Source organism: Anser cygnoides, chromosome 6, assembly GCF_040182565.1.
Source record: "Anser cygnoides isolate HZ-2024a breed goose chromosome 6, Taihu_goose_T2T_genome, whole genome shotgun sequence".
NCBI lineage: Eukaryota > Metazoa > Chordata > Aves > Anseriformes > Anatidae > Anser > Anser cygnoides.
Genome location: NC_089878.1, coordinates 25,925,034 through 25,943,132, shown reverse-complemented (window position 1 = coordinate 25,943,132; position 18,099 = coordinate 25,925,034). Strand labels below are relative to the sequence as shown.

Genomic DNA, 18,099 nt, shown 5'->3' with positions numbered 1-18,099 from the left:
CTCGGATGTGAAACACTCAGAGGCAGACATGTGGCCGGCATGCCATGCTCACAGCTCCCTCCTGCAGCCGCCCAGGCTGGATGCCTACTTGCACAGCCCAGGGAATCAGTGCTGAACATTTCCTCAGCCTAAACTCCCATTTCCCTCGGGCTTTCCCCAGCCTTCCTGCTGCTTGACGCGGAGCAGCCGCGCCGAGCGTGAGCTCCGAGCGATGTCTGGCAGTCCCCACCCTTGGTCAACAGCGCGGCGTTAAACCAACATACCTTCTGCAGCCGTCACCGCGGCTCCGGTTCCTGTTTGTGTCCTCGTGCTGGGACTGATAAGGCGCTACCGATAAATAAATAAGGCAGCACCCGTTTTCCTTGCAGGAGCACGCCCCGTCTCAGTCTGTCCCTGCGGGGCTCATTAAGGAGACAACAAACTCCCCTCGCAGCATCATGTATGCACAATAGTTTTATTTTGTTTTTATATAAAAAAAATCCTAAAGACTGCAGAATTCTTGTATCCTAATTTCTTATACAAATGCTTCCAACACCCTCCTCTTTTTTTTTAAGCTAATTCCCCCCTAACAACTTGCAATGGCGTGGGGTTCCCCTGATTTTGGCCTAGTCACCCTTTCTAGTGGGATGGGATATGTCTAAAGCTGCAATATGGCACTTGGTTCACTTAGTTGGCAGGTTTAATATATCCGGAAAGCTGGGCTGCAGAGCCTCACGTGGCTCGAAGTCCATGAGCACAGGCGGCGAGCCTGTCTTGGCTTCGGCGTGTCCCCAGACAGCACGCTACTCTTCTCCTCACTGTGCAAATAACAGGCTTGCGTCATCGACCAGTCCTGTTGTAAGGTATTCCCTCCTCTGAAGAGGATCGATCCCATCTTCAAGTCGGGAGCAGCAAATACAGTCAGGCAATTGTTCACAGCAGTCCCACGCGCTGAGACCTGATCAGTCAACCGTACCGTTGTAGGACTTGTTGAGCTTGTTGAACGTAAACTCCACGTTATGCGTAGAAATGGGCTTTCGGTAGAGGGGGTTGGATGCCTTTGGAGAAATGAACAAAGGGAAAAGGTAAGGAGCAGAACCTGTGTCATGGCAAAGATGTGTGTAATCTCACAGGATTACAGAACGGTTTAGGTTGGAAGGTCACTTCCCAACGGACCAGGTTGCTCAAAGCCCCATCCAACCTGGCCTTGAACACTTCCAGGGATGGAACAGCCACAATTTCTCTTCCATCCTCTACCACCTGCTCTAATTACTTCAGAGATAACTGCATTTGGCTTTGACCCACCTTCTGTCCCATCTGCAAGCACAAAGTGATGCCCTCAAATGCTGACCAGCCCCATGGGCAGGAAACCTCCCCACAATGCTTCCTTGTAGACCTGGCCACCTGAATTTCCCGACAGCACAGTACACACATCCATCTCTTTTCTCCATCACTGCAGAGCTGTTTGCTGCCAGCTATGCCGAGGAACCGTCCCCCCTCCCCCCAGCAGCACCCCAGGGCTCACCATTTCGTATCTCGCCCTGGAGCGTTCGCTCTGGAAGCGGTCGAACTCCCGCCTGTCGTGAATGGTGACGAGCAGCTTCCAGAGCCCCAGCAGGATGGTGCCGATCAGCACCACGCTGCCAATGACGGCCAGCACAATGGTCACAGCACTGGGGGCTGAGCTGCATGCTGGAAAGGAGGGGGAGAAGGAAATCAGCCCTGGAGCAGGTATATCCAGACCAGGACACCGGGACGTCATGACCTGGCCAGCAGCCACTGAGCAAGTGGCCTCAGGGCAGTGCAAGCAGCAGGGACTGAGTTAAAAAAAGCAACAGTCCTCGCCATAACGGAAGGGATTTTTTATTTTTAAATTCAAGAGCGTTTATTCCTGGCTGGGGGCAGGGCAACAGCACAGTTCACAAGGACGTCACCAGGGCTGGGGTGTCACACAGCGCGTCGGGGGATGAGCTGGGCAACCCATGTGGGACACAGAGGGCAAAGGCGCCTCTGGCAAAACCCAGCTTGGCTCCTGACCCACTGTGACCTGGAGACAGGTAATTACTGGTTGCTTTAACTAAGCACATTGCCTGTCAGCTAATCAGCTGGTCTTTCAATTAAGTGCAGGCTGCATCCTAAATGAAATAAAAATGTGCTTCCCTCAAGACTTCCCACCCTGGCCCGTGTCTCGGAGGAGCAGAGCACAAGAAGCTCCTGCTGGGTGCTCACCAGCTCTTCCTGAAGTGCCACACGGGGTTTCCTTTGAGAAGCTGCGTTGCTGTGATTGAAGCAACATACGGGGCCCATGCTGGGAACTGCAGCTGTCCCAGGGGAGGGGAGGTGGGGCGCACACACTGAGCTGCTGGGACCAGAGCTACTGCTTGGAAATGCAGAAATCCACAGCTCCTGTGGGGGCTTCCTAACATCCTGACTTAAAAGCAGCACCAGGTGTCCCCACATGTAATATATTTGCTCACAGTGGCTTTGTCCCCAAATCAGTACATGATCTACTTCATGCTACGTGAGCAGGCCAGTTTTAATCTCAACATCCTGCACATTGCACTCTCAGTCAGAAGCCTTTTTTTACTAAGTTGGAAGCATTTGGCTCTGGGTTTCACCCCAGTTATTTGCTCATGCATGCAGCCCATGAAAGCAGCTTTCTGCCAGCCAGCAGCAGCCCAGCACCTCCTGCGGGGCAGGCTGCACTGTCAGAAGGAGGGCAAAGGAGGGCAGACCTGGCTCCTTGAGGACAGTGAGGTTGGACTTCCCACTGGCGAGCTCCGAGTAGGTGAACTTCATGACGCAGTTGTTCACCGGGTAGGCGCACAGGATGGCATTCGGGTCGTCCGTTTCTGGAACGAAATGAAGAGCAGTGCTGAGCCCCCGCCAGTTACTTGGCCAGGACACCCCGTGCCTCCATCACCCCACACACCAAGGCAGCTCTGCACATGATGGCATGCCCAGCCCGGTGCTTTGCGTGGGGAGGAGAGGCTCGTTTCCACCCAAAGGCCAGCCTCAGAGCTGGCCCCTGCTCTTCTGGAGCAGTGTCATGCCGGGGACCTTGCATTCCTTCCCATCCGAGGGGCTTCCTGTCCTACATATGGTGCACATTACAGCCCGGCTCCAGCCGAAACTCAGCATCACGTGGGGGGAGGGAGAAAGCATTAGGAAAAGCTTAAAAGCCTCCACTATGGTGCCTTTGCTTTGAAGCTACCCCTGGTCCTGCTGCAAGGCACACCTGGCTGAGAAAAAGCCTGACGGAGCTGGGAACGGCATGGGAAAAATCAGGCGGCAAGGTGGGCACCTCCAGGGGCCTGGGAAGGGAGGAAAACGGGGAAGAAAAGCAGTGCCTGGAAATGATCAGCACACTTTGATCTTGATTCGTGTGAAAATACGGTTGTTAACTGGGACTGCGGCAAAACACATTCGGGAGCTGCCATGTCCCTGCAGCCCGGGGCACCCCAGGGTGCTGGAGTCAGCAAGTGTCACACTCGCTGCTCAACAAACAGCACACGGCAAACAGGCGCAAGCTCACTCATGCACACCCTTCCTTCACGCAGGGAAATAAATGCCCCTTTTCTTCTTGATTTGCTCAGCTTCCTAAGGTGTGAAAGCTGCAGGAAAAGTGATGGGGACACATCCAGCCCTGCTGACACCCAGCAGCAGCCCATGGCTGGTGCTCCAGCTCAGCCGAGCTGCTCTAGCTCAGGAAAGGCTGGAAAACACCTCCAGCCATGCCAAGCCCTGCAAGAGCCCCTCTTGCCTTTGTGGGATGGTGTTTTCAGGAATGGGATTTGGGCACCCAGTCCTATTGGCTGGCAAGATGTGGTTTTAGTTTAGGCACCTGAAAAATGCTTTCTGCAGCTTGTCAGTAGCATCTGTGCCCAACAGCTATTCCAGCCCCTTATCTCCTGCCCTTCTGTTTGTCTTTCCTTTCAATGCCTTCAACCTGCCTTCAGTGGGCAGATTAATTCCTTCCATTTCAACAACTCTGAGCCCAGTTGCAGCTGCACCGCTGGTGAGCCCCAGCAGGGTCCTGGTGCACACAAACCTCAGCTGTTCCTGCCTCAGGACAGCAAAACCCCCTCTCCACCTTCACCCATGGTACTGAAGGCAGGGCTGGAGAAGTGCACACTCGTACCTGGCAAGGTACTAATTAGACTAATATAGATTAAGACTTGGTTTGGAACTCACACACCCCCAAAGAGCAGTGACGGCCCCCTTGAGCTTTCAGGTCCACCACCACGTGGCGGGGCAGCTCAGCACCAGACCTGTCACAGCCCGTCATGCTGAAAGCCCCTCTCTGGGACCATCGAGAATGGAAACTTGGTATTACAGAAATAAAGGTGATCCTGCAGCACACAACACAGCTCATAGCAGCCTCCCAAAAAGCATCATTCTGGCTCATAAGTCCAACGTTAGATGGCTCTGCTTTATGAAGCCTTGAAAGACAGGCTGCTGCAAGGAAACGGGGAACGGCCTCGGTTTGCATCAGGGGAGGTTTAGTTGGGTATCAGGAGGAATTTCTGCATGGAAAGGGTGGTCAGGCATGGGAACAGGCTGCCCAGGGACATGGTGGAGTCGCTGTCCCTGGAGGTATTTAAGAGATATGTGGATGAGGCACTTAGGGGCACTGACACCGAGTCAGAGGGACATATGGACCTCTCCCTGACAGAATAATAGAACCGAATCCAAAATGTTTTATGAACAGATAGACCAAACCTTTACTACGTTTAGTTTAGAAGGAAGCTTAGAAACTCTGTGTCTCTGGTGCTACCGTACTAATTAGTCAGCTTCATCAGTAAGACTGTACAGAATTGTATCTCAGAATGAGGGGGGGGTTAAGCTGACCCAGGCCTGAAGGATATGTCTGAACAGATTAGGTGAGGAACTCATGGCGTACCTATGTCCTTGGATACATAAATGACTTCACTTAGCATGCATGCTTGAGTTGCAACAATAAGATAAGAAAGAATGAGGTGGCCTGAGCATGCGCAGGAACTGGGCTCAACCAGCAAACACAGGGAGGAAGACTAGCGACGACCACCAGAAGACCCCAAAAGACCACCAGTAGAAACAAATGTGCATGCATCAGGGATATTTAAATGCTTTAATGAGTTCTGGGAAACAGTGTGACTATGTTAATTATTACTTGGAAATCCCATTAATATGTATGTTTTGATTGTATACAACCCCTGTAGCTTCAACAATTCGGTACACACACTAGGAAGAGTGATCCCCTGTGTGTCTGGCACCCCAGTTGAAGAATGCCTGCTTTCTAAAACTCCAAGCTGAGAGTTTCTTTGACCAGTTTTTACGGTATCAGTATGGTTTAGCAGCAGACTTCGCAGTGTTAGGTGATGGTTGGACATGATGCTCTAAGGGATCTTTCAACCTAAACAATTCTATGGTTCATACCCAGAGCCAGAAGGCGCTCGGGATCTCCCAGGGGATGTTCAGCACCGCTCGGTATTTAAGGTCCTAGCCTCCACTGTTGGGACAACCCAGGCCTGTGTCTTCCGGCTGCCAGTGACAAATACCAGACTTCAGCCTTTCAGCAGGGATTGTGAACATGTGCTACATAACACAAAAATACTTGAAGGATTTGGCTGAGTCTGCCTGTGAGGTAGCCTGCAGTCCCTGTGCACTTTCTCTAGGAATATTATGCAGCCCAGATCTCCAAGCTGCGCAGTGCTCGAAGGTCCCAGAGCTCTGCACCGCCCAGGATCGGACTGCGGCAGTGCAGCAGAAGAATAAGCATAATTCCCCAGAATGTCTTAAAACAGAAATTTGGCCGTTTTCCTCTGAAAGCAATGGGGGGTTGGCCAACCACAGCCCAGCCTCACCTCCCAGGGTGCAGTCAGCACAAAGGCTGGCTTTGGCGTTGTGCAACACGCAGGCAGGAGAGCTGAGCTTTAACCCCCAGTATGTGCTGGCTCCTAAGAAACATGGGCGAGCCAGGCATCAGAAAGGAGCTTCATGTGGTTTGGAAGCATTTAAAAGGGACTTGTAACCTCTCACAGTGCACTGGTGTAGGTTCACTCCCCTGGTAAACTGCAGCAAGGATGGGGAGAACTAGAGCAAGCCTCCAAAGGATAAGGTACGAAACCCTGCTGGTGGTAATTTAAAAGCTGGGCACTGTGTATGAGAGGAGCCAACAGGAGGAACATCGTCTGCAGGCAGCTCAGGAGGAAGGGAGAGAAAGGACGAGCAAGGTAGAGCACTTGTAGTCTATGAATTATGAAAGAGAATGAGCAGTTGTCAGATGTGGATGGGACTTTATCCCAGCCTCTCTGACCCTCCTCCAAGAGGTATAGCCAAGGCCAGGGTAAGGACTGGGACTAAAGCTGTGACAGCTTGGGTCTCCTCTACTGTCTCGGACAGCAACCAAAGATTGCCAGAATGAAGCTTGAAAAGAAGGAGGAGAAAGTCATCTGCTGAGGGACAAGGTGTGGGGTGACCTCGAGCAGAGGACACAATGGTCAGGACTTTTAGCAGGCAGTTCAACAACAGCAGAACTCCTCATCCCCAAAACAGCTTTGATATCTCTTACAAGCTCGCTTCTTCCAAGAGGAATTCTTGGGAAGTTTAGAGAACGCCTTTTTTGGGTGATACTTATTTCTTCTGCACCCTCTCGCAGCTCATCTAAGCTCTCCTGTCATCTGATCTTATCCCACTCTCTTCGCTCCTTGCACTTTGAATCGCGGTCCTTGTATACCAGACAGGGCGGAGGGAGGGCTGCTTTGGACACCCTCCACACCATTTCTGTGCAGAGGGTTACACGGCTGTTAGCTCAGCAAACGCGTGCCCAGAAAGACGTATGTAATACCTAACCTTAGGATGGGGGGATGCTTATCTCACGTCTCTAGCAAGCCAACACGTCCAATTCATAAAACTCGTAATTTCTTCTAAATGACTTCATTAAATAAAACTGATGTGTTTCCTTCCAAAAGGAAATGAGGTGGTTATGTTAGCATTATGTACTGCTGCTTGGATCCAGGTTTTAAGACATTATTTAAAATCAAGAGTTTTTTACTTAGCATCGACTGATGGTGTTTTATGTAGCTGATATGGAAATAATAACAGAAAAGCGATTGAGCTGCTAACATGAACACTCAAAGCGATGCAGATTACAGCCCAGACAGAGGATCACACCTTATGCTTTCTAAATACTGTGTTTTCCCCAAGGCTTTCTTTACAGATAGGTCTTGGATGGGTTAAGAGGATTTGGATGCCGCAGTCACTGGGCACCGCTTTCAGCTGCATACTTACTGAGAACATCCACAGTGGTGATGATCTCGTCCTTGCAGTGCTTTTGGCAGGTTTGGTTATCCAGTCTTCCTGAGTTAAACAGCTTGCATTCAATGCAGTCCCTGCAGAAAGACACACAGAGGGAAAGACTGAGCACACAGACAATGCAGCCTACCACCTGCACCCCCTTGGAGAGGGGGGTGTAGGTCTAGAAGCTGCACCACAAGGAAAGAGGAACTTCAGGATCAGCTACCTCCCCTTTCCACCAACGAGAAGCCCCTCACGAAGCCCCCGCGAGTACCTTTTAGTGCTGCAGACGCCCGGGCAGGTGGGACACTTCTCACAGGTCTCTCCGAAAGCCCCGGGCTCGGTGCACTGACACCTCCCGCAGACGCAGGTGCCACGGCCGCTGCACATCTGCCCGTCGCTGGACACGCAGCCGCCGGTCTCGGTGGAGCAGTTGCAGTTGTCCCCGATGTAGCCCGCATGGCACTTGCACTCCCCGCAGTGACACTCGCCGTGGCCTAGGGGACAGAGAGGTGACAAGGGCGTCAGCAGCGGCCGCAGCCAGCACTGGAGTGATGCTGATGGGTCTGAAAGCAAAAAGCCTACCCGTCTGACCTAAGGTCTTTCCTGTCCTGCTTTCCTAACAGCTTTATTTAAGAAGTAAACCCAAGGCAGTGTATTAGAAGAATTAAACTTAAAATTAAATCCTGCATCCAAAGGAGACCTCGGCGCCCCAGCCAGCCCCACAAAGGCTGCTGGGACCAGCTGAACCTCCTCCGGGGAGCAGCTCAGGGCAGCTCACAGCAGAGATGAATGAAGGAAGCGCCTCGGTGAGGATTCTTCCCTAACCAAAGCATCCTCTTGCAGCTATGGTGTTAAGCGACAGCCTGAGAAAGTCAACAGACTTCAAGGCTTTCAATTACAGTAAGTGGAGTGGCTGGCTGCCGAGCATCTGGTTTCAGAGAGGCATCCATCAGCTCGCTAGAAATACTGCTCGAATTCCTCCGTGGTCAGTCCCTAGGAGAAAAGATGCTTCTGAACGCACGGTTTATAGAGCTGAATGGTTTGTACACAAGGCTCATCAGAAACCTAATTACAGCTCAGCTTTCCCACTGGAAACAGCCTCAAGTGCCTCAGACAAGATAAATTATATATGCGCTCTTTTCATCAGCACAAAACCGCTGATAGCTCTGTCTGTAAGATTACCAGAGGGGCTGTGGGTTGTCACGCTGTACCCCTTGCCAAATGCCAGATGCCCTCCTACAGCCTCTTCTGTACTCCCACCATTTGCTTTGGCTCCAGCCTGAGAACTCAAACACTGCTGGACAGAGGAGGCCAGGTTCACCAGACGTCTGAAGGTGACCTCCCTTCACACCACCCATGGTCCCAACTGGAGTGTGAGCCACCCCCTGCCGTAGGAGAGGGGCAGAGTCCATCTCGGAGCCCCTGCACCATCAGCCTTCGCTCATCCCCTTTGGACACCACAGAGCCCAGCACAGGGTGCAAATCCACTGGAAATCCGTCTCTGGAAGTTGAATTGCTTATGAAATGGTTCGGTTTTTCAAGCAGTTGGTGCCAGGCCAGCCTAGGAAGCTAGAGAGCCTGCACATTCCTTCCAGCCCTGGCACGCTGGGGATGGAGCCTGGAACAACTGCCCCAGGGAAGGGAAACAACCGCTTCCAAATAGCGCATCCTAGTCCAGCGCTGTGACTGCAAAATTTAAGAAACAGCCTCTTGAAGCAAATGGTTTTGGTTACTGAAGATCAAGAAAAAGCCCTTATATATGAAGGTGACTAACTGAGGGATGTGAGCCTGAAATACAAGAACACGTTGAAATGTGCTTTCTGCCTCGGCCACGCTGGCTCAACATGCAAGAAGCCACTGGCTGAAGCTCCTCACGGGGAACGTGCCAAGAGTGAAAATTTCCATGTTGACTTTAAGCAGCAAAGATGTTAATATCTTTGGTGCCTGCACCAGCTTGAAAGAGCAGCCACTCCTTCCTCACCACGAGCTCCATTTGTAGTGCCCTCCATCTCCCGTCCACCTCCCACATGGCATGAATGCCAGAGAACCGTGGGTGAATGGGACACATTTATTTCTTGTATGGGCTTGACAAGAGCTGACCCACTTCTCTAGGTCCACCTGGAGCCCCAGGATGGGAATTCATGCTTGTGACTTGATGCACCTCATGTCCTCCTGCTCGGGACACAGCGTGATGGGAGCCTGAGGCAATTCATCGTGCTGGTCGCTGGGAGTCTTTAGATGACTGTGACCCAGACTTGAGGTTTGCAGCACGGAGAGTGCTCCATGGTGCTTGTGTATCGCAGCAAAATGTGCTGCAGGTTCCCACTCTGGGCTATGTCACAGTCATAGACAAGGCTGATGAGGTGAAGCACTCTATATGGCACCTAAGATCATGCCAGTGGGAGCCCTTCCACCACTACATCCATGCCGAACCTAGTCCCAATGTCATTTTCAAGACAAAAATGCAACCTCAGGGACTCCAGGGAGGCTGTGCTCCAGGACTGTGCACCAGCAGCAGGCTCAGGGTGCAGGATATTAGCCTGGACTTTAACCCCACCTCGAACCGTTTGGGCTTGTGCGTTCTCTATTACAGCTGGTTCATGAAGCCAAAAGACACTAATTATGTTCTCCAAACATAACACGGTATGTTTTCTTCTGTTCCCATCCTTGAAATGTGAGGATCTTAGATGTTTAGAAGATCCGGATCTACTTGGGAAATGAAAAGCTCCCTCTGAATTTGATAACATAAGTTATCCAGCCAACTCTTAATTGCTGGGGGTAACACAAAACACATGTGCGGGAGGCTGCAGGGACCCACTGGGAGGGTGTAGCAGAGCCAGACCATGCTCCTGGGGGCGGAGAGCAGCCCCCAAACCAGATGTGGGCTTGCCTGGGCTCTGGGTGCGAGCTGCAGGGCATGGCACTGCTGAGTGCTGACTGTCACTGTCACCTCTGACAGTCACTTGCCTGGCTTTTGGCAGGACGTCCAGCCGCCCTCGCCTCACCCCAGCCTGTGGCCGTGGCTGTGTTTGCCTTTTAGGAACTGCACCGAGCACTGGTGCACCAAGAGGTCAGAAACTGAGTGCACTAAAAGCCCTATCACTGGCTCTTATGGTTGGGAATGTTTCTCCTAAAGCCCCCAGCTCTTGGGCAACACATGACTATGCAAAAATATTGTCTTTTTTGAGAGAAATAAAATGTGACCCCAGCTTTTATGGAGAAGGCGAGAGGGTCTGGAAACAAGCCCCCTTTCCCCACCTTTTAGCAATTCTCTAGGAAAATAAAATCAATATAATAAAAGAAACAAAAATCCTCATGATTTTTAAACCAGTTTCTTAGTTTCTGAGGCTCTCGGGACAGGAGAAGTTACTGCATTTAGTTCCCATTAAAGCAGGCACAATAGTAAGTTGTGTGCCTCTGTGCTCTCGGATGAGCCTTTGGATCAGGACCTTCCACATTCTGGGCACTTGCTTTTGTCATTTTTGGTTACCTGAATGACTAATAAAAAAAAAAAAAAAAAAGGAAAGCTGGGAACTGAACCTACTAAGACAATAAGTGATGCCAAGCAGCTTACAGCCTCGCCATGCCATGCCTCCCACCAGCGTGCCGAGCCCTGCCCTCCATGCTCGATGTCCAGCCAGCCCTGACGCAGCAGCCACGTGTTGTTTGCATTCCCTCGGGGTGAAGGCACCAAAAATAGCTGCCTATGGAAGAGGGAGCACTCTAAACCCACCGATGCGGGGCAGTGCTTGAGCAGTTTTGGTGTCTGCCCGGCCAACCCTTTGGTGCCCGCAGCGGGTACAGGAGCGGAGCCCCCGGCACTGCACGGTGTGTGTGGGAGGGAGAAGGGCAGCGGAAGAAGCTCGGAGCACTTGGAAAACTTTCCGCTTGGGAAAGGGCCCTGGTAAGACGCAGTGCCTGCTTAGGCAAATAAATCATCTGGCTTCCCACTCGTCTCTTTCCATGACTCAAAGAAGCCACAGGCTGCAGCGCCCGCCCTGCACAAAACCACGGCGCTGCGTGGGGATGGGGTTGGGATCCCATCCGCCCGTCCCGCAGGGCTGGCAGGGAAAACAAAGGCTGGCAGGGGCATCCCAGCCCTATGTCCTTGTCCTAAAAGGTTACTATCTAAACACAGACAGTGAGGGCATGAGGTCTCTGTGTAACTGAAGCACCGCCACTGACGGGCTCCGTTTACGCCAGAACTCGCCCACGCTCGTGTATCCACAGCACTGTACCGAAACAACGAAACGAGCACTAAAAGGCAAATAATAATAGGAAAAGTGCTTTTCCATATATTAATTACACAAGACACCGTGGAGCTGTGCATCCTGCCAGTGCATTCATTTTAAAGGATATTTATATTTCAAAGCATAAGAGTTTGGCCAAGAATCGACAAGCTTTAAATAATTCAATCTTAGCACTGGCTGAGCTCACCGGTTCTGTCACTGAAAATAGCATCAGAGATGCAGACTAATGAAAGCAAAGGCAAAGGAATAAATACATCTAAGCTGCTAATTCACCCTTGGGTACCACAAGTCACATCACATTACTGTCAATATCCCACACATCGCAGCACTGCATTACAAAAAAACTCCCTCCCCCCCCATCCTCCCGATTTCTCCCTCGTTTGGGAACTTCTGGGTTAATCGAGAACTGGGCAGGGAAAACAGGGCTTTGGAAACTGCTGTCTCACGAAAGCAGCTGAAAGTGATCCGGGGCAGAGCGGATTTCCTGCGGCAGCCCTGGCCAGCCTTTCCTCATTTTCCTTCTCTCCGCCGCAGAAGTGGAACTGAAATGCAATCATGAGATACGGCTCCTGACAGAGATCTAAAGCTGAGTTTCTTAAAATAAAGCCGCCACCTCTTTTTTTTTTTCCTTTTTTTTTTTTTTTAACTTATTTATTTTTTGTTTAAGCAACCTCAGCATGCCGCAAACCTCTCAGCTTTTGCTTACACAAGTGCCTCGGCTGAGCCTGCCACACGTGGCCTTTTGGATGGAGACCCCGAGCTGGGAATTGGAGCTTTTGGGTCCTGCTGCCGACTCTGCTACCAATGCAAGGAGCGATATGGGGCTGCCAGACCCTTCCAGAAACAAGAGGAGGAAACTGGGATGGGTGTGCTGGTTCCCTTAGAGCTGTGCGTTGAAATAACACCCAGCCAAATCGGGTACATCCATGGCTTCATCACCCCTTAAGGACCTGACATGGAAGGCACTGCAAAAATGGCTAATAATTCATACTATTCCTAAAGGCAGATGGGAGGTGGGGAGGGGAGCCCCATTTTTTTCCCCCTCCTGTGTTTCCCTCCAACCCTCTAACTGTAAGAGGGCTGGTGCCACTGCCTGCTTCCAGAAACCTCCATTCCCCTTGCTGCAGGTCTCCACAGGTCTCCCATGGGATGCGCTGACACCTCTCCCACCACGACATTCTTGCACTTGCCACCAAAGGCTGACAAGAGCCAACTCTCCAGCACCACGGGAGCATTTAGGGAACTTCATCTGCTATCACATAATGGATGAGATCCGCTCCTACGGTGCGCAGAACCCCTTGCTGCAGATGCCGTGAGGTCCGTGACCAGCTGCTTCTCCCTGCTTACGTGCTCCTTGGCCCAACCCTTTGCAGGCACAGCATGGCAGGCCAGCAGGGATGGACTTATCTCAAGCATGCACACACAAAAAAAACAACACCCAACCCCCCAGATTCATTCCTAAAATATAAGTTGGCTCCAAAACAAAGCTGCAGGATCCCAAATGCCTGAACTTCAGGGCCAAATGGTTCAAGTCATCCTTAAAATGAAAAGCAGGCTAATTCCCAACCTACCGTGGCACGAATGGGCTGAATGTCCTTTCAGCTGGACCTCATTATGAGGAGTGGTCTCCAGAGCAAAGAGACATTCTTTCTCTGCAAAATCCAGTGCCGCGGGAGCCTTGCCCAGTTCTGCGTTTGGATGCAAACACATAATCTGGTGCAAGTTCACTGAAGGTCCATGGTTTTGGAATGGATTTCTCCCTTCCCAAAGAAGCTGGAAGAAGTCAGAATTTCATTCAAAACAAGACAAAGAAAGAGAGAAAAGAGAGAGAGAGAGAGAGAGAGAGAGAGAGAAAGAGAGAGAGAGAGAGAGAAAGAGAGAGAAAGAGAGAAAGAGAGAAAGAGAGAAAGAAAACCTGCAGCTTAAGCTGCACTACACTTTCAGGTCTTATATTCAATTTTCTAAACCAAACAGAGCAAAATTCAGGGGCTGTCCATGCATGCCAACAAGAAATGCAGAGACCCAGAATTTCACTCACCTGCTTGTTTTAGTCCTTCATTTGCTTCTAAACCCAAAATACAGCATTCATCTCCCAAAGTTTATTTCTGTAAATTACTGTAATCAGAAAGGCCAAATGCAAACATCAAACGAGCTGGCCGTAAAAGCAGAGCACTGAAGCGAGACCATCCCAGCACACTGTCTCTCTCTGGGGAGCAAATGCGTGACACAGTTTTTGTTCAGAGTCTGTATTGTTTTTTATTTTGGAGCTTCCTATCCCCGAGACACAATGTTACAGGCCATGGGGGTGGCTGTGCCTGCACACAGGGTTTGGGTTAGGTGCGTGTGCCATCAGATGTCACCTCTCGCTGCTGCTTTAAGAGCAGACCCCCAGCCAGAGCTCTGGCTCCTGCAAAGATGTACAAGTGTCACCACTTTATTCTTTAATTCTGCCATGGCATTGAACGCCTCATTAGCATGCATTAATGGTTGCAAAATGCCCGCTCAAAGGGCAAGGAGAAACCAGTGAAAAGCAGCCGGAAAAGCAGCGCTCTGTGCGGTCAGGTCCTCGAAGGAATTGCTGCCAGATTTCGGGAGGGCTGCACGAGTCTTTCACAGCACTAAGGGCTGGGACAGAGGGAAAGGAGGGGGTAAGAAAAGATGGCACTTCCCTCTTGTGCAAGGAAAGGACCTCCAGCAAAGCGGCACTCAGTCCACTTGGGAAGGAAAGCCTAAATCTGTTATAGTTCCTGCTGGCTTCTCCCAGACTGTGACTGCTTGGGGCTGATAAAACCAGCCTCAGCCCCCTGGCAGGCAGCAGGACAGGCAGGGCTGGAGGCAGAAAACCCCTTAGGTGGGGGCATGGCATGCAGACGGATGGTGGGGTCACTGGGGAGCACCCCAACACTATAAGGGCATGGCCACAGGGAGGACAGCCAGGGACATGGGCTGAGAGGAAGCAGAAGAGAGGCTGGGAAAGGATGGAGATGCAGGGAGATTTCAGGAGCACCCCAGCGAGGGTTCCCCCTCGTCTTCAAGAGCCACCAAGAATGTGCATGCCTGGGGGACCCTTTTAGCCCTTTCCAATTGCCCAGTGGCACAGGGCTGGGCATCTCTGCTGCCGCTGCAGCAGGTGCCCAAGGGCAGGACGTCCTCGAGCAGGACGCGTGCTGCCGGCTGTCCACAGCGGGTAAGCACAGCCCCTGTGCGTCCCTGCGGTTCCTCATCCTCTCCAGGCTGTGGAAGGAGCAGGAAGCATCTCGGTGACGTTCCCCACTACAGGCTGAGAGGTTTGGAGAGCTGCTCTCAGACCTCTAGCATCTGGAGCCACTTCCCCAGGGCCAAGCATGGCTGGACCCGACCTTTCGGGACAACACCACGGGACGCAGCTGGGGCTGACACGGAGCGGTGGCAGCAACTCGTCCACAGCCACTTTCTGCAGGCAATAAAAGCCAAGGTGAATTAAATGCAGGAAGGAGAAACAGGCTTTTAGAGAGCTCGAGGAAAACGTGCAGCCTCAGTAACTCTTGACCACCTCTTCAAAGAGAGATGGATGCTACGGCAGTGCCATCTCCTTGTTACTTGCACTAACCACAACATCCCCCGGGCTGTGCAGCAGCTCTCCAGGCAGAAGACCTCAAGCTACCTGAAGCCAGGTCTGCTGGCTGGTAAGAAGGAGCGATGGGCACACAGTGCTCATCTTTGCCAGGGTGGGGAGGATTTGAAGAGAGAAGGAAGAGAGACACTCACAGTCCTATGACACTAATTACAAAAGGAGCTTTCGGATCGTAGGATTTCACTGGGTTCAGCTCACCCCAAGCCGCAGCCCCACTGGCACAAGCTGAAGCTGCCTGGCACCATGAGGTTGCACCACAGTGTCCCAAGCTGAGACCACCTCCTCCATCACCAAAATAGGCCTCAAAAACATTTGTTGGAGTGTGTACTCCCCCCAGCTCACCACAGCCTGGGATGGGAGCAGAAATGATGCTGAGGCAGCAGTGTACATTGCTGCTGCAGCAGCCCCCGTGCAGACACTATTTTGAACTTCCACTTCTTGTAGGGTCCTTTTGTCTCTCCCCTTCATGTCCTGCTTTTTCCTGGCAGTGACGTGCATCTGCATTCAGATTCTGCTTTTTTTTTTTTTTTACACAAGCTATTTTTTTTTTTAAATCCCCCAAATCAAAACCCCCAGAATAGCAAAACTTGACATGACAGAATAGAAAACATTGCAAATGTGGTTTAGGCTCTGTTCCCTGTATGGATGCCTCTTTCTTCCACACGTCACCATCTTCCCTTCTGGTCTGTACAACATCTGCTTTGTATGGACACCCCCAGCACCACTGCAGGATGTCTGAGGCTGCAGGCACAGACCAGTTCCCCTTCCCTCCCAAACCACACTCGGCCATCACCTCTACCTCTGACATTACCCAACACTGCCCACTTCTTCCTTAATAAAACACAGCAGCTTCTTTGCTCCTGCATCTGAGCCCTCCCTGGCACACCAGAGCCCAGGTCTATGCACTACCACAGGGCAGGCAGATGATTACTTCAAGGGAAAGTGGGGAAAAAAGTCTGTTTCCATAAGAAGTGTCCCAGTCCATCGTCATCTGTGCAGTAACAGGCCGCGCTAGGACTCACAGGGTGCAGATACCGGTGGTACCATCACATCTGAGCACTGCCCTCAAAACGCGGGGCTAACGTGCTTTGGGTCTCTCTTGCACCACCAGAAACTGCAGCGCCAGCACCGGGAGGCCCCTTGCCATGAGACCCGCTGAACCTCGATACGGCGCCTGGGACCAGGAACTCCAGAAACAGATTGCAGAAGCAGGAGTGTGATTTCTAATTTGTGGTTGTGTTAAACAAAACTCTTATGTCACTGGGTACCAGTAAGGGCTAAAACCTCACAGAAACCAAGAAAGGGAAGCATTCAGAAATAACTACCAAGTCCATGAAGGACTTGCACATCCTCAGCAGTTTTGAAGTGGTTTCCATAGGGCAGCTGGAGTTGCACTTTGCGCTGGCTTGTCTACGTAGACAGAGTCTTTGTGAAATAAACCACGGGTTTTCAATGAGTTGCCCTTTCCTAAATCCCATTTCAAAAGTGTTTTTGGCACTTGCATGTGTTTGCAAATCTGACACCTGATGCTGACACTAGCTGTCGTGTCACAGGGAGCACTGCACAGGCAGGCGAGGCCAGATCCTCTCCTCTGGCGCGTGGAGATGTCTTTGCACTTCAGCCAGTTGCTCACAACCTTCAGCTGCCTTCACAACATGGTACACGCTGTTTATTTACCCCATGGTAATTTACCCCACGGTAGCACTCAGAGGCTGCGATCCTACTGCACAGTCACAACACGAGTAACCAAGCCAGGGCTGAAGAGCTCACAAATGATACGCATGTGGGAAGCCAGGGTACTAGCAGTGGTGCTTGAGATGACATTTCTCTAGAGACACCAAAGCAAAGAAGATGCTGTACTACCCTTCCCCAGCAAAAGAGGGGTCTGAGCACTGAAGCTAATGAAGCGTGGCTTCCAGCGAAACCAGTCTCTCTTCATTAGAGGCAAATGTGTGATGCTCTCACCAGGGCCTCCCCTCCTTCTTACTACCTCATTTTATGGAACCTTTAGGAATGCAATTAGCACTGAGATGTTTCCTCCTTTGTCAAATATTCTGGAAGGCAGCCAAGGGGTCCAAAAGTCACTGGGACGCGCAGCAATCCGCAAATTCCTGAGCCCAGGCTCCAGGCAGGGAGGCAGGCTGAGAGCAGGACTCTGCCTCTCCATGGCAGCCATCCAAACCGTCGAGCAGAGGCCGGAGCACCGTGCTGAAGCTCCCAGCATGACGTACAGCTACGTGCGGCGTTCAGAAACTCTTCTGTGTTCTCCTTCAGAAAGGCTGAATCCAACAGGGCAACTTCTTCCAGAGACAAGCTCGAGGTGAAGCATTCAGGGGTTTGCAAAGGGACGCCCTGTCTTGTCAAAACACCCGCTGCTATGAATAATCCTTTCAGCTCTCAATGGAAAAAGTGTGGAGGGGCTGCGGAACAGAGCACGCCTGCGAGCCTTCCCGTGCAGCCCTCCCAGAAGCCGAATGGTGGTTTGGAAAAGCTATTCTGGGGCTGTTAGCTGGATTTGGGGAGCAACAGCACAAACACCACTTCCTTGCTAAGAAGTGGCATTTACTAATAGTCAGATGCAACTTCAGTCAACATTTACAACCTCCTATAAACCACTTCTTTCCCCACCCCATCTTATCTTAAGGTGTAGAAGGCACCTTATACCTCGCATTAACAGAGCACAGCCCCACTACAGACACAGCCATCCCTGCAGAAGAGCTGAAGATCCTCCATGACCCCTTCTGACCCGCAGCAAAACTGTTTTTGCCTCTCCTTGAGGTTATCTCCCACCCAAAATCTGCTTCTCTACTTCACGCAGGCCACAAAAGGACAGGATCTGTACTCTTATCCGCAGTCCTCTCATCTCTCCAGCACTGACAAAATGAGGTGCCAGTATTCATAAACAGACCCAGGAATGAAAACACTTTTGCTGGCCAAAGGGCTGAGCACTGACAGACGAGAAGCTTGGAGTTCACT

At 51.4% G+C, this 18,099-nt stretch overlaps 1 protein-coding gene across 1 annotated transcript in view; it reads right to left on the bottom strand.

Moving 5' to 3' along the window:
• Positions 1 to 435: 435 nt before the first annotated feature.
• The window catches only part of ITGB5 (integrin subunit beta 5), a 48,694-nt gene continuing 31,030 nt past the window's right edge, over positions 436 to 18,099 (bottom strand). Inside the window, 5 exon segments of the mRNA XM_066999772.1 lie at positions 436 to 1,037; positions 1,505 to 1,671; positions 2,715 to 2,831; positions 7,252 to 7,352; positions 7,532 to 7,754. Of these exon segments, the coding sequence (XP_066855873.1) occupies positions 942 to 1,037; positions 1,505 to 1,671; positions 2,715 to 2,831; positions 7,252 to 7,352; positions 7,532 to 7,754 (704 nt within the window). The 3' untranslated portion in view covers positions 436 to 941.